Here is a 12259-nt window from a genome sequence, read left to right on the forward strand (position 1 = left end):
CACCGTGTCGGGGTGGATGAAGCTCTCTGTGCTCCCGGAGTCAAAAAGGCAGTTTATTGCATGGCCGTTTACCTTAACGTCCATTTTGGACCGAGCTAGCTGGTGCGGTCTCGTTTGGTCCAGCGTCACAGAGGCCAGCGTAGGGGTCGGTGTGTCGCTGCGAGTATCAGATGGGGGGGGGTTGGCGATCTGCTGCGTCCCGGCTGGTGTCCAAGATGGCGGCGTCCATGATTCCCATGTGGCTGGAGTCATCCAAGATGGCTGCTGCAGCGGTGGTTCGCACATGGCTGGGGAGGCCCAAGATGGCGGCCCGCACGGCCCACACGCGGCGCTGTTGGAGGCCCAAGATGGCGGCTCGCACGGCCCACACGCGGCGCTGCTGGCGTTCGGGGTGGCTTTGGCCTTGCAGACGCTGGCGTAGTGTCCCTTTTTCCCGCAGCCCGAGCAGGTCGCATTCTTCGCCGGGCAGCGCGCTCTGGGGTGTTTGGCCTGGCCACAGAAGTAGCATTTCTGGCCTTGGGATACTGCTGTCTGGCTTTGGGACACTGCTGCGGTAGTTGGGCCGTTGTTGGGCTGTGGCTGGGGTGGCACGGTGCTATGGGGCTGTCCTACCGTGTCCCAGGTTGTCGTTCCCCGCGGCGTCCACGGTGCAGAGGAGTAGGCATCCATGCCCCGGAAGGCTGCGTCCAGCGTTAGTGCGATGTCGGAGGCTTTGTCGAGGGTGAGGTCACTCTGCTCCAGCAGTCGCTGCCGGGTGTAGTTGGACCTGTGGCCCGCTACGAAGGCATCCCGGATCAGTTCCTCCGTGTACTTAGTGGGCGTTACCGCCTTACACCCACAGGCCCGGCCAAGCACGGACAGTGCTTGGAGGTATTCCTCAGTCGATTCCCCAGGTTGTTGCTTGCGACTCCCCAGAAGGTGCCTAGCGTATACTTCGTTCACAGGGCGCGTGTACTGGGTCTTGAGGAGCTGGAGGGCGGCTGTGTACGAGGTCGCGTCCCGGATGACTGAGTACACTCGGTGGTTCACCTTGGAGAACAGGACAGACAGTTTGTCCGCATCCGTTTCGACTGCAGTGGAGGCAGTCAGGAATGTCTCGAAGCACATGAGCCAGTGAGCAAACTTGGTGGAAGCGTCCGCTTCCCGACTGTCCAGGTCCAGGCATGCTGGTGTGAGGATCTTCTCCATTATAAAAAATTTAGTTAATAAAATTGATGCGCCATCAATTACTCAAAAGACTGAGGTTGAGCGAGTAACAATCAGGCTTTTATTAACTAAAGAATGAAGGTCTTGTCTCGAGTGGTCGACCCGTCCAGAATACTAAAGGACTGGGAGGTAGTCACTTATATACCTGGAATAGTGGGAGGAGTCAGCCGAGGCATGTCCAGACCTGTACCTAGTGGAATACACATACAGACACAGACAGGTTATAACAGTGGTTTACCACACTGGTCACATTGATCTGACAGCATGGAAGTGTCAGCAAAGCATGGTGGGCATCCCATGTGATCTCCAGTGGCCAGTACCCTGGTTAAGAGTAATTATTAATCCTGGGCATGTAAAAGGCGCAGTTTGCAGTTCATATGCTTATGGAAACCATCTTTTGACCATAGGCACAAGATAAAAGGGTTAGGAGAAAGCCTGAACTGTAACAGGGATACACAACTGTCTGGTTTTATTGGGAGACGGGAGTGGGAGCTACTAAAATTGTTTTGCAAGGTGTGGATATAACTATGAGCCTGCACATAGACACACACACTATGAGCCTGCACATAGACACACACACTATGAGCCTGCACATAGACACACACACTATGAGCCTGCACATAGACACACACACTATGAGCCTGCACATAGACACACACACTATGAGCCTGCACATAGACACACACACTATGAGCCTGCACATAGACACACACACTATGAGCCTGCACATAGACACACACACTATGAGCCTGCACATAGACACACACACACACAGCGCTGGAATCAAAGATACCTGTAATATTTTCGGCCAGCTAATAAATGGGACAGATGGCCGAAGATTAAAAATAGTTCTATTATTGAAGGTTTTAACAATGAATGAATATACGGGCATATGAAATTGACGGGCAGGAAAAGACTAACTGGTCCATCAAACCTGCCCCATGCACCATAATGGCTGGAGCCTCGTGACGAGACACCATGAGTAACATGTGTCCAGGTTGAACCACATCCATTAACTACAACTTTTTGGCTGCGGGATTGGAGCCAATTCTTAATCCAGCGTATCAAATGCCTACTGATACCATAAGATTCTATCTTGTGAAGTAACTCAGTGTGCGGTACCTTATCAAAGGCTTTCTGGAAGTCCAGGTGGACAATGTCTACCAGATTTCTCTCATCCACTGTCCCTAGTGACTTCCTCAAAGAACTCCATCAAATTTGGACGGCACGGCCTATTTTTCTGGAAGCTGTTTTGTGAATTTCTAATGACCCCTTCCCTTTCCCAACGATCATAAAGGGCATCTCTCACGATCCATTGTAGCAACTTCCCAATAATGGACGTCAGGCTATTAGACCTGTAGTTCCCTGGCTCGGAATTGTCCCTTTTTGAATATAGGAACTACATGAGCTAGCTTCCAGTCTAAGGGAACTATTCCTGACTCTATTAAACTATTGAAGATAGGGGACAGGGCACAGAGCACCTGTCCCATCTCTTTAATCACCCTTCAAAGGATATTATCCAGACCAGACGCCCTATCAATTTTGAGCTTTCCTAATCTAGCTGAGGTGACATTACTATCTATTTCATTATGAATAATGTTATTCAATACCGAGCACGCCCCATTTGGAATGTAGACATCATCTACAGAGGTATAGGCTGATGCAAAATAGTCATTTAGCAACTCTGCCATTACCTGAGAATCAGTTTTAATCTGTCCTACAGTATCCTTCAGTGGCCCTATATACGATCCTTAAAGATTGAAATTAAAAAAACAGCAAATGCTGGAAATATACAAGAGAACTGCCAGCATCTAAAAAGAGGAAAGACAGATTAAAGTGTAGACCCTTTAATAGAATTAGAAACTGCAAGATAAGTAATCCCCTTAATCGGATGGAACAAAGTGGAGAGAGGAGAGCAACAGGTAAAAGTCAAGAACAGCAGATGCTGGAAATATACAGCAGGGTCTGTGTTCGGACAAAGAGCTTTACTCCAAACATCATAACCAGCCTTTTCTCTTTGCAGACGCTGACCAACATTTTCTGTTTTTGTTTCCAGTCTTTTTCACTTTTTATTTATAAAAGTAGAGTGCCAAGGTATGCTATTACAAAGAAGCAGTTAATGGCTTTAATGGCCTTGGACCGTTTCTTTAAAGGTGAAAAGAGATGCTGTGGGACCTGCTGTGTACGTCCAGCATTTTTCACCTCATTATCTGTAGTGAATGAATGACCAATGAATACATTTGCTGCTGACTGTCTGTGGCTGCTGGGCTACCTCTCAGCACCAACTCAGTGATGACCAGGTTTTATTGTCCATAGAATTCGGCACACTGTGAAAGTCTGGATACATCTGTGGTATTAATAGCATAATGTGGAAGGAGGATGTTACAGGCCTGATTCCACCTCTGAAAAACACTTCTTAATGTCCTTGCAATATTTCCGATTAAATGCTCGAATTATCATCCAGCAGACCTGGTACTGTGACTCCTTCATTTTTTAGTGTTGTTTCCCAATGTCACCTTTTAAAGTTAATAGTGATGTTCTTTGTGCATATGTTGATTTTCTTTGTGTAAAAAAATAAGGTTGACAGTTGCCACCTAGTGGCAAGAGCTGGAAGAGAAATCTGTCAGATACAGCTTTACTCTTCCTAAAACATGGAGGGTGCAAATCAAACATTAATACCCCCACCAAAAGGTACTCCTTACATTTCTGGGATCCAATTAGGAATGGCCCTTAACTAATTCCATTAAGGCAGAATAGTGCGGGAACCGATCAGTATCAACAGGCACAAATCTCCATTGACCCGGGTTCGAATCCGGCCTCGGGCGACTGTCTGTGTGGAGTTTGCACATTCTCCCCGTGTTTGTGTGGGTTTCCTCCGGGTGCTCCGGTTTCCTCCCACAGTCCAAAGATGTGCGGGTTAGGTTGATTGGCTATGATAAATTGACCCTTAGTGTTAGGGGGATTAAATACGTGGGGTTACGGGGATCGGGTGGGATATGTGTCGGTGCAGGCTCGATGGGCCGAAATGGCCTCTATCTGCACTGTGGGGTTTATGTGATTCTCACTAGACCTCCTTACTCTTTCAACATGTAATGCAGTTTTCTTCCTGCTTTGATAAGTCCTTTTCAAAACATTTTGTTTCTTTTGGCCAAGCATTGGAAAATAATCTGTGTAGGAACTAATTGGACCATCATCTCCTTAAAGTGCCTGCCATTCTGTGTCAAGGAGATTGAATCAAGAAACTAGTATTTTGGAGTAAACTACATTATTGTTATTGCACTAATTCTAATATTAAACAAACTAAAGTGGACATTTCTCTGACTATCTTTTAAAGACACAGAGATGTTATAGATTTTGGCTTAGTAATAAAATGTACCTTTAAAAGCATGTGGCCTGGGGCATTCAGTCTCTCAAGTCAAATGTGAGGATGTGTTCCTACCTAAGTGTGAGTTCAAATGAATTAATAACAAATAAGAATTCCAGCAAGTACAGATTTGCCTAAAACAACAGGCAGGGCAACAGTGGACGAAATGTATAAGAAGGAATGAGCAGTGATGGATTAAAATAAGCCCAACAGCAATGTAATTATAAAATTTCCATGATATTTTATTTTATCACAAAATGAATATTGTAACTCTGCATGGCAGAGAATAATCTGAGTGGGGGGCATAGGTCCCACATAGTGTAAACATTTGTTGAGTCTGTAAACAGTCATGCGATAGTTCAAGTTTTCTCCAAAGATAAAAGACGATGCTACAAAGGGAAATCCTCAGAACAGGACTGAATGTAAAAAATCCAGAGATTTCATTGCCCCGTTTCTTCACAGATCTCTAACGGTCGGGGTGGGTAATGCTGCTTTTTAAATCCGAAATGGGAATGTTTTAAGGTAGTCCTTCAAGACAGGATTTAAGGGGAGCTGATCGATATTGTCTTTCCCGAACGACTCGATAATCCTTTTCCTGCAGATTTCCTGCAAGGGCTGCAGTCTGACTTTTCGGAGAGGTTTAGAGAGAAACTTCTTTGGCGAGACTGTGAAATGCTCTATCAACTTCATGATACAGCTAAAAGACTCCTTGCTGCCGTCCAAGCAGAAAAGACCATCCTGAAAATGGATCCTGAAACTGATGGGCTCATTGGCAGTTTTGACACTAAGTGAGAAAAAATAATTCCTCTGTTTGCTGTCCCTAATAAGAAAGGTCCCCACGGGTTCAGATTTAAGCTTGCTGTGAGCCACCTCCACTGTCATTGGGCCCCAGTAGAAACCACTGTCTTCCAGGTATCTGCAAGTCCTCGTGATGATGTGAAAGTCCGACTGAGATCGGAATGTTTTGAAGTGGGTTTCCACCTGCCGGTTGCTGGGGCTGGCCCTTGCCTGCTGGTGTCCATGGTTGGGGTGCTGAAGGTGAGATCCGTGATCGTCGTGCTCTGCGGGTTCCAGTACCTGAGGCTCCAGTCGCTCTCTGGCATTGGCGGCTCTGTCAGTCAGGTTGCTGTCTGCCACCATCCTATAGCATAGATGATCCCGGATGGTCTCCCATAGCTAGAACCTTCGGTGTAATGCAGAAAGTCACCAACCCTGGAAGGAAGAGGAAACCGAGTGAGTCAATGAGTTCCTGTAATTCACCAAATACGAAAATAAAATCTGCCAGTAAAATGTGCAATTTCTTGTATCATTGGTGCGGAAACTAATATCAAAAGAGCAATTTATTTTGATACTAATATTTCTTTCAAAGAACCCATTGGAATGGTCCAGTTCTTGACCCATGGACTGACCATGTTGTAACTCAAATGAGGTCTCAGTAAGCAGGGAACATCTATCCACAATGTAAGGAATACTGTGTCCAGGTCGCTTCTACCGTTCTGATTTTCGGATTGGTTACCTGAGGCAGTCCCTCCAGAGCCCGGTAACTTGGCGCCTGTGCAGCAGATGGACTGCGGATCACCCCCCCCCCCCCCATAAACCCGGTCCCCCCACCGCCCGCTGACCTCCAGGAGTACGGTGAATGAGAAGCAGCTTGATTTTAACTGAGAACCATTGGAGGCAATGCCTTTGGTCATGTAACTGTGTGTGCAGATAACAGACGGGGACAATAGGCTCCTCTAGCCGTACTTATGCTGCATCTACCGGTATTTACAGTAAATATTCAGTCCTGTCGCACCAGGTAACACCCCGTGAGCACAAGATCACAGACTTACAATTCGCACTGCCTTCAGTTTAAGAACAAAAACTAAAGGAAAGTACTTAAAAACTGAACTGATTTAAGGTTTTGGGGATACGGAGAGTCCCTATTAAGATTTTACTATAACTAGCTAGGGTTGAATGGTGGAGTATCCCTCTCTCGGCATTTATATACAGTAAAACATATGATTTCGACATCTTGAAAATCCATGTATGTAGTTAAAGTTTATTATCCAGAACTTGGAGCCAGCAGTAACCGGACTGAACCTGTACTTTGGATTTATAGTATTCTCCAGTCATTCAGCTCAAAGCCCATTCCCAAAAGTTGGACATCTTGACCGCCTTCATTGGAGTAAACAATGCAAAGTAACTTTTGTTTAACTGTTACCAGCGGTGTTCTTACCTTCTGCATCAAACTAAGAAGCTGAAGAAAAAAATCTTCAAAGAGGTCCGTGCAAACGCCAACGTGCAAAGAAAATGCGTTCGTTTAGTGAAAATGTAGCAGCTCTCTTGTGAGCACACGGCCCTGTCGCTCCGGACGGTGAGTGCCTTAGATTCCCTGATGGAGGAGTCGTGTGTCAGATTCAATGAGCAGTTCCTCCTTACACATCTACAGGGCTCTTGGAGGCCGGTCACATTCATTGCCTCTCGTTAATTCTGCTCTGGGGCCCGAGCTGCCAGATCGCCTTGTTTTATATATCACCTTCCGCCCCACTCCGATTCGAGGAAATCACCTGCTTCGAACGAACCAGTCCCGTCTCGTCCATTTCACTTTCAGTTTCACTTCTCATCGGTTCTAAGAAATGTGTTTACGTTGAGGGAGGGAGAGAAATGTGATGTTCTGTTTTCTCTGGAAGTCTTAATCACAGTGCGAGATTTCAGACAACCAAAAAAATTAACTATTTTTTTGGAGGGGGTGGGGGGGGGCGGTGGAGGCGGCTCTGGCGGATCCGGTTGCCTTCAATACGGCAGAGCCGGGGAGTGAGAGAGAGAGACAAAGAGAGACAGAGCGCGGCAAAGGGGGCGAAAGGGAGCCAAGCCTCTCGGACGCAAATTCCAGCTTGAGCTCCAGGGAGTGGACTCGGGCAAGGTGTAGAGGTGGCCGGCCGGGTATTGACCAGGAAAGACCCTTTTAGTGGTTCTTTTAACCCAACAGCGCCCAGACTTCTGGTCATTGATTTTTTAAGAAAGAGATGTCCTTGCGGATAGCGGTCGGCATTTACCCGAAGTGACCCCCCCGCCCGCTCCCTCTGGGGAAGGGCAGCCGCTGGACGGCGGCGCTTACCCGGCAACAGGGGTTTTATTGGGTTAAGATCGGGACCAACCAACTCCTTTTAGGGTTAAGATGGGGGTGACGGCAGCCTTGGGGGGGGGGGTGGTGGAGGAGAGAAACTGCCCTCTATTCGGTTTAGGGTGAGGACTAGAGGTCGTGCTTTTAAGATTAGGGTTGTGGGGAATCTCACTTTATTAGGTTTAGAGTGGGGTAAGGCTGTAGTGCTTTTAAGATTAGGGGGTAATTGCTCCGTTACAGTCACTCCACCCTTTACTGTTAAAAGGCGGCGAAAAATCGTTAAGATTACCACTTATCATTTTTAATCGATCTATAAAATAAACCCAGTCACAGTGAAAATCCTTTCCAGTAATCTGTCTGTGTGCAGCGAGTGGGTTTTGTGTGCGGGCGGGGGGGGGGGGCGGTCAATTAAAAAAGTGTGAAGTCCCAAGCTCCTTTGACCTTGTCCGTGTTGTGTCAGACTTTGTGTAACTGAGTTCTGGGTTTTTGCCCATGTGTCTGATGGTAAACGGCAGCTGCGGTGCATCTACCTGCGAGATACGGTCTCCTCGGCGCTGCACCAAAGAGGAAGAGGCTTCGGCGCAAGAGTTCAGCGACAAGCTCAGGAAAGGTGGTTGTGGGTTTCCTGGAATTGGTTTGTGACCTCCTTTAGACAGTGATGCGCAGTTCGGATTTCGGGGAAGCGCCACCACATCAATGAAACTGCAAAATATCAACCTGCTCACTTATACAAGAAGACATTACCAACAGTGTCACGAATTATACTTTTTCATTCGACCCTCCTCCACTCGCCCCATTTCTTTGAATCAGGCCCAATTCCTCATTCCCAATATACGTTGCAAGATGACTAACTGAAAGGGTCGCAGGGGAGATTTTCATTGCCACTTCAGTCCCAAGTGCTTGACTGGATTTGGTTACTGTCATATGCATAGTAAGACACTGTCTGATATATTTAACACCTTTTTAGTCAAGTGCTCTGTAAGGGCTATATTTAGTGCATTCATTATCAACCACAGTGTAGATCTTGGTTCATTTTCTGTAAGTCTGTGGAATACAGTAAAGTGGTATAAAGAGAACTTTAAAATATTGGCATGGTTCCCTGAATGAATGGGGACACCTTGGTCCTGACATGATACCATGCGATTCCAGCATAACCAGCTCATCGAAGCCTGATGTACTCACCTGAAATTCCTATCCCTGCTGTTTTAGCGGAGGCATTAACCCATTTATTTTAAACAGGTTAATGTCACTGCTAAAATAGTGAGATGAAAGAATCTCAGATAAGCCCATAATTGGAAATCTGGAACTCTTCCCTATCCAAAAGCTGTTGAGGCTAGATCAATTGAAAATTTCAAAACTGGGATTGATAGCTTTTTGTTAGGCAAGGGTATTAAGGGTTACGGAACCAAGGCAGGTAAATGGAATTAAGATACAGATCAGCTATGATCTAATTGAATGACGGAACAGTCTTGAGAGGCAGAATGGCCTCTTCCTGTTCCTATGTACCTATGTTCTGACTGTGTAATTCCAGGAATTCTGGGGTAGAAATTCAACTTGGGCAGCGGCTCAAAACAGACAGTATCGCAATTACACCCGCCCAATCCTGAGTCTATCGACTTCAATGGAGCTGGATATCACGCAAGGTGTATAACGGGAGGCTGATGCGATGCCGCCCCAAGTTGAATTTCTACCCCCTCGCGTCTAAAGTCTGAGATCAGCAATTACAGAGTTCATTCCAGCCTGGCGGTACCTTGTTGATACTGCTTGCCTCCCAATCAAACTCTCAGGATCAGGAGCTAGTGCAGGAGCTTCACTCAAATGCTTTGGGACGTCCTGATGCCATTAAAGGCACTATATAAATGCAAATCCTTCTCTTTGATTGTGTGCGTGCACACTTCCACACCTGGGTGGCGCTTGAGTCCGGGCCAGTAAATATAAAACGTTTTGAGAGCAGAGGCGGAAACACTCACACTCATAAAACATTTAAAAGAACTCTGCACACATTTATATAACGTGACCAGGAGGTGCACACTTCCACCCCTCCATCACTTTCCAACTCACTCTACTCTTCGGTCAGGTTAGAACCTGCTTCCTGAGTTGTAGGGGTCGACTTTTACTCCCAGGCTGGAGCGTGGCCTAGCAAGAGGGCTGCCCGTCCAGGTGCGGTAGCAGTGAGGCTTAGCCAATGTTAACAGCCGAGCCTTATCCACTTGCCAACTTCCCAACCAAGACAACAGAAAATGCTGGAAAAACTCAGCAGGTCAGGCAACATCCGTGGAGAGAAATTTGAGTTGACGTTTCGGGTCGAAACCCTTCTTCAAAACTGGAAAGAAAAGAAAATAGATCGAAGGCAAGACTGCGGGCCTATTACCATCTCGTCTGGCTTCGAATACCTTTTATTGTCTCTTTTGTTCGATCGCAGCCTTGCCTTCGATCTATTTTCTTTTCTTTCCAGTTTTGAAGAAGGGTTTCGACCCGAAACGTCAACTCAAATTTCTCTCCACGGATGTTGCCTGACCTGCTGAGTTTTTCCAGCATTTTCTGTTGTTATTTCGGATTTCCAGCATCCACAGTATTTTGCTATCGTCCCAACCAAGACAGCCTGGAGGTTAATATCAGGTGGCTTGAAGATTGCCACTGGGGGAATGGTCCCTGGCGCAACATCAGTGCATCGGAGGGCTTGGGGAGGGGAATCCTGGTCAGGAGGGGAATGGGGGGAGGGGGGTGGAGGGGGGTGGGTAAGCCTGGCACAAGGGAGGCCCAAGATTTCCTTGTGGGCCCAGAATAGCACTTCTGCTCCTCCTGGCCCACAAGGAAACCTGTCAAAAATTTAAACTGTACATGAACTGGTCTCATTCTCCCCTCCTTTTGGCTTTCTACATCATCCCTTTTGCAATTCAATCCCTCCAGTCCTCCACTCTATCGCAGGCCTCTCTCTTTTAATTTTTACCGGTGAAAGGGTCACCGGCCTGAAACATTTAACTCTTGTTTTTCTCTCTCCACAGATGCTGCCTGACCTGCTGAGTGTGCTTTCCAGCATTTTTCTGTTTTTATTTCAGATTTCCAGCATCCGCAGTATTTTGCTTCTGTGAGTTTAGGTGTAGCTTCTCAGTATAGCATTTCGCCATTCAATCGTGCCTACAGATAGCGGTCAAGTCTCTGTGAAAAGGAAGCCTGGCGAGACTGTACAGAAGTGTCTGATATGTGTGTGTTATGTGTGGTGCAGTGATGCAGGGCAGAATGAGCAGTTCCGAGGAAGTCTAGGCATACGTAAGTCGTTAAGTAGTGTAGACCGATATAGTGCTGCTGGGGTATGCGTCACTAAGCCAAAAAAGTGGGGGAGGGGAGGTTCCATTAGATTGTGCAGCCCTTTTACACAGATGAATAAAAGTGTAGGTGAATGTTATATTTAGATGATTATTTTTTTCTGTTTGGTCTGTGGGAGTTGTGATGCACATACTGCCCAGGACCAGAATAAGTAATCTTAATGATGATGCAATGGTACTGGTAGTTAGTCAGGACTTAACAGCCTAGAAATTGGATTGTGCCCGAACTGAGGGGGGAAAATACGGTCTCAGTGCATGCTGCACGCGCCTATAGAGGCAGGACCGGGGCAAACTGGTCCGCCGTGCTTTATAGTTTACCGGCAAGCTGTGGGTGACTGTCGTGGCCCCAGGGGCGGCATGTGGGGGCCGGGCGGTAATGAAATCGGCAGTCTGGGATGAGATCCAAAGGCAAGTCCCGTAGACGGGAGAGGAGCATGTTCCGTCAGTGGCCCACAATTTCATGATGGAGCCGGGAGGATCACTCCTGCTCCTCCTGGCTCCACATTAAGGTAAGTGAAAAACATTAAACTTACTTCTTGAGTAGGAGCCTCCAGCGGTTCTTTGGTCATCCACAATTCTGCTGCCGGTGTCCTAACTTGCAGTCCTGTTCACCCATCACCCCACTGTGCTCACTAACCTACATTGGCTCCAGGTTAAGCAACGCCTTGATTTTAAAATTCTCATCCATCCTTGTTTTCAAATTCCTCTATGGCCTCGCCCCTCCCTATCTCTGTAACCACCTCCAGCCCTACAACCCTCCGAGATATCTGCGCTCCTCCAATTCTGGCCTCTTGAGCATTCCCGATTTTAATCGCTCCACCGTTGGCGGCCGTGCCTTCACCTGCCGAGGCCCTCAGCTCTGGAATTCCTTCCCAAAACCTCTCCGCCTCACTCTCCTCCTTTAAAACGCTCCTTAAAACCTACCTCTTCGACCAAGCTTTTGGTCATCTACCCTAATATCTTCTTATGTGGCTCGGTGTCAGATATTTTTTGATAACACTCCTTGAAGCACCTTGGGATGTTTTACTACGTTAAAGGTGCTATATAAATACAAGTTGCTGTTGTTGTTGTTGCCGTGCACCTGAGAAAACCCCACCGCAGCATGCACGGTGCATGCAGCAGTCGGTTGCCAATGAATTTCACAAAGGGACCCGAAACAGATGTTAGCCTCCCCCCCCGATTTGCATAAGCAATGGACCTAACTATTTCCCCCCACCCCCCAAGAGTGAGGCCCACCCATAGTGACCTCCACAATGC

General features: G+C 47.1%; 1 protein-coding gene across 1 annotated transcript; it reads right to left on the minus strand.

Moving 5' to 3' along the window:
• Positions 1 to 4791: 4791 nt before the first annotated feature.
• On the minus strand, positions 4792 to 7612 carry socs1a (suppressor of cytokine signaling 1a). Its single transcript, XM_086000647.1, has 2 exons — positions 6789 to 7612; positions 4792 to 5782 (listed from the first exon to the last, which is right to left on the minus strand). The coding sequence occupies exon 2, from the start codon at positions 5708 to 5710 to the stop codon at positions 5066 to 5068; it is 645 nt and encodes a 214-aa protein (XP_085856773.1). The 5' UTR covers positions 5711 to 5782; positions 6789 to 7612; the 3' UTR covers positions 4792 to 5065.
• Positions 7613 to 12259: the final 4647 nt, after the last annotated feature.

Source organism: Somniosus microcephalus, chromosome 11, assembly GCF_052327205.1.
Source record: "Somniosus microcephalus isolate GS21.2 chromosome 11, FLI_Smic_1.0, whole genome shotgun sequence".
Classification (NCBI taxonomy): Eukaryota; Metazoa; Chordata; class Chondrichthyes; order Squaliformes; family Somniosidae; genus Somniosus; species Somniosus microcephalus.

Excerpts from the sequence above, each read along its gene's own strand:
- socs1a (XM_086000647.1), bottom strand. The coding sequence starts at position 5,710 with ATGGTGGCAGACAGCAACCTGACTGACAGAGCCGCCAATGCCAGAGAG.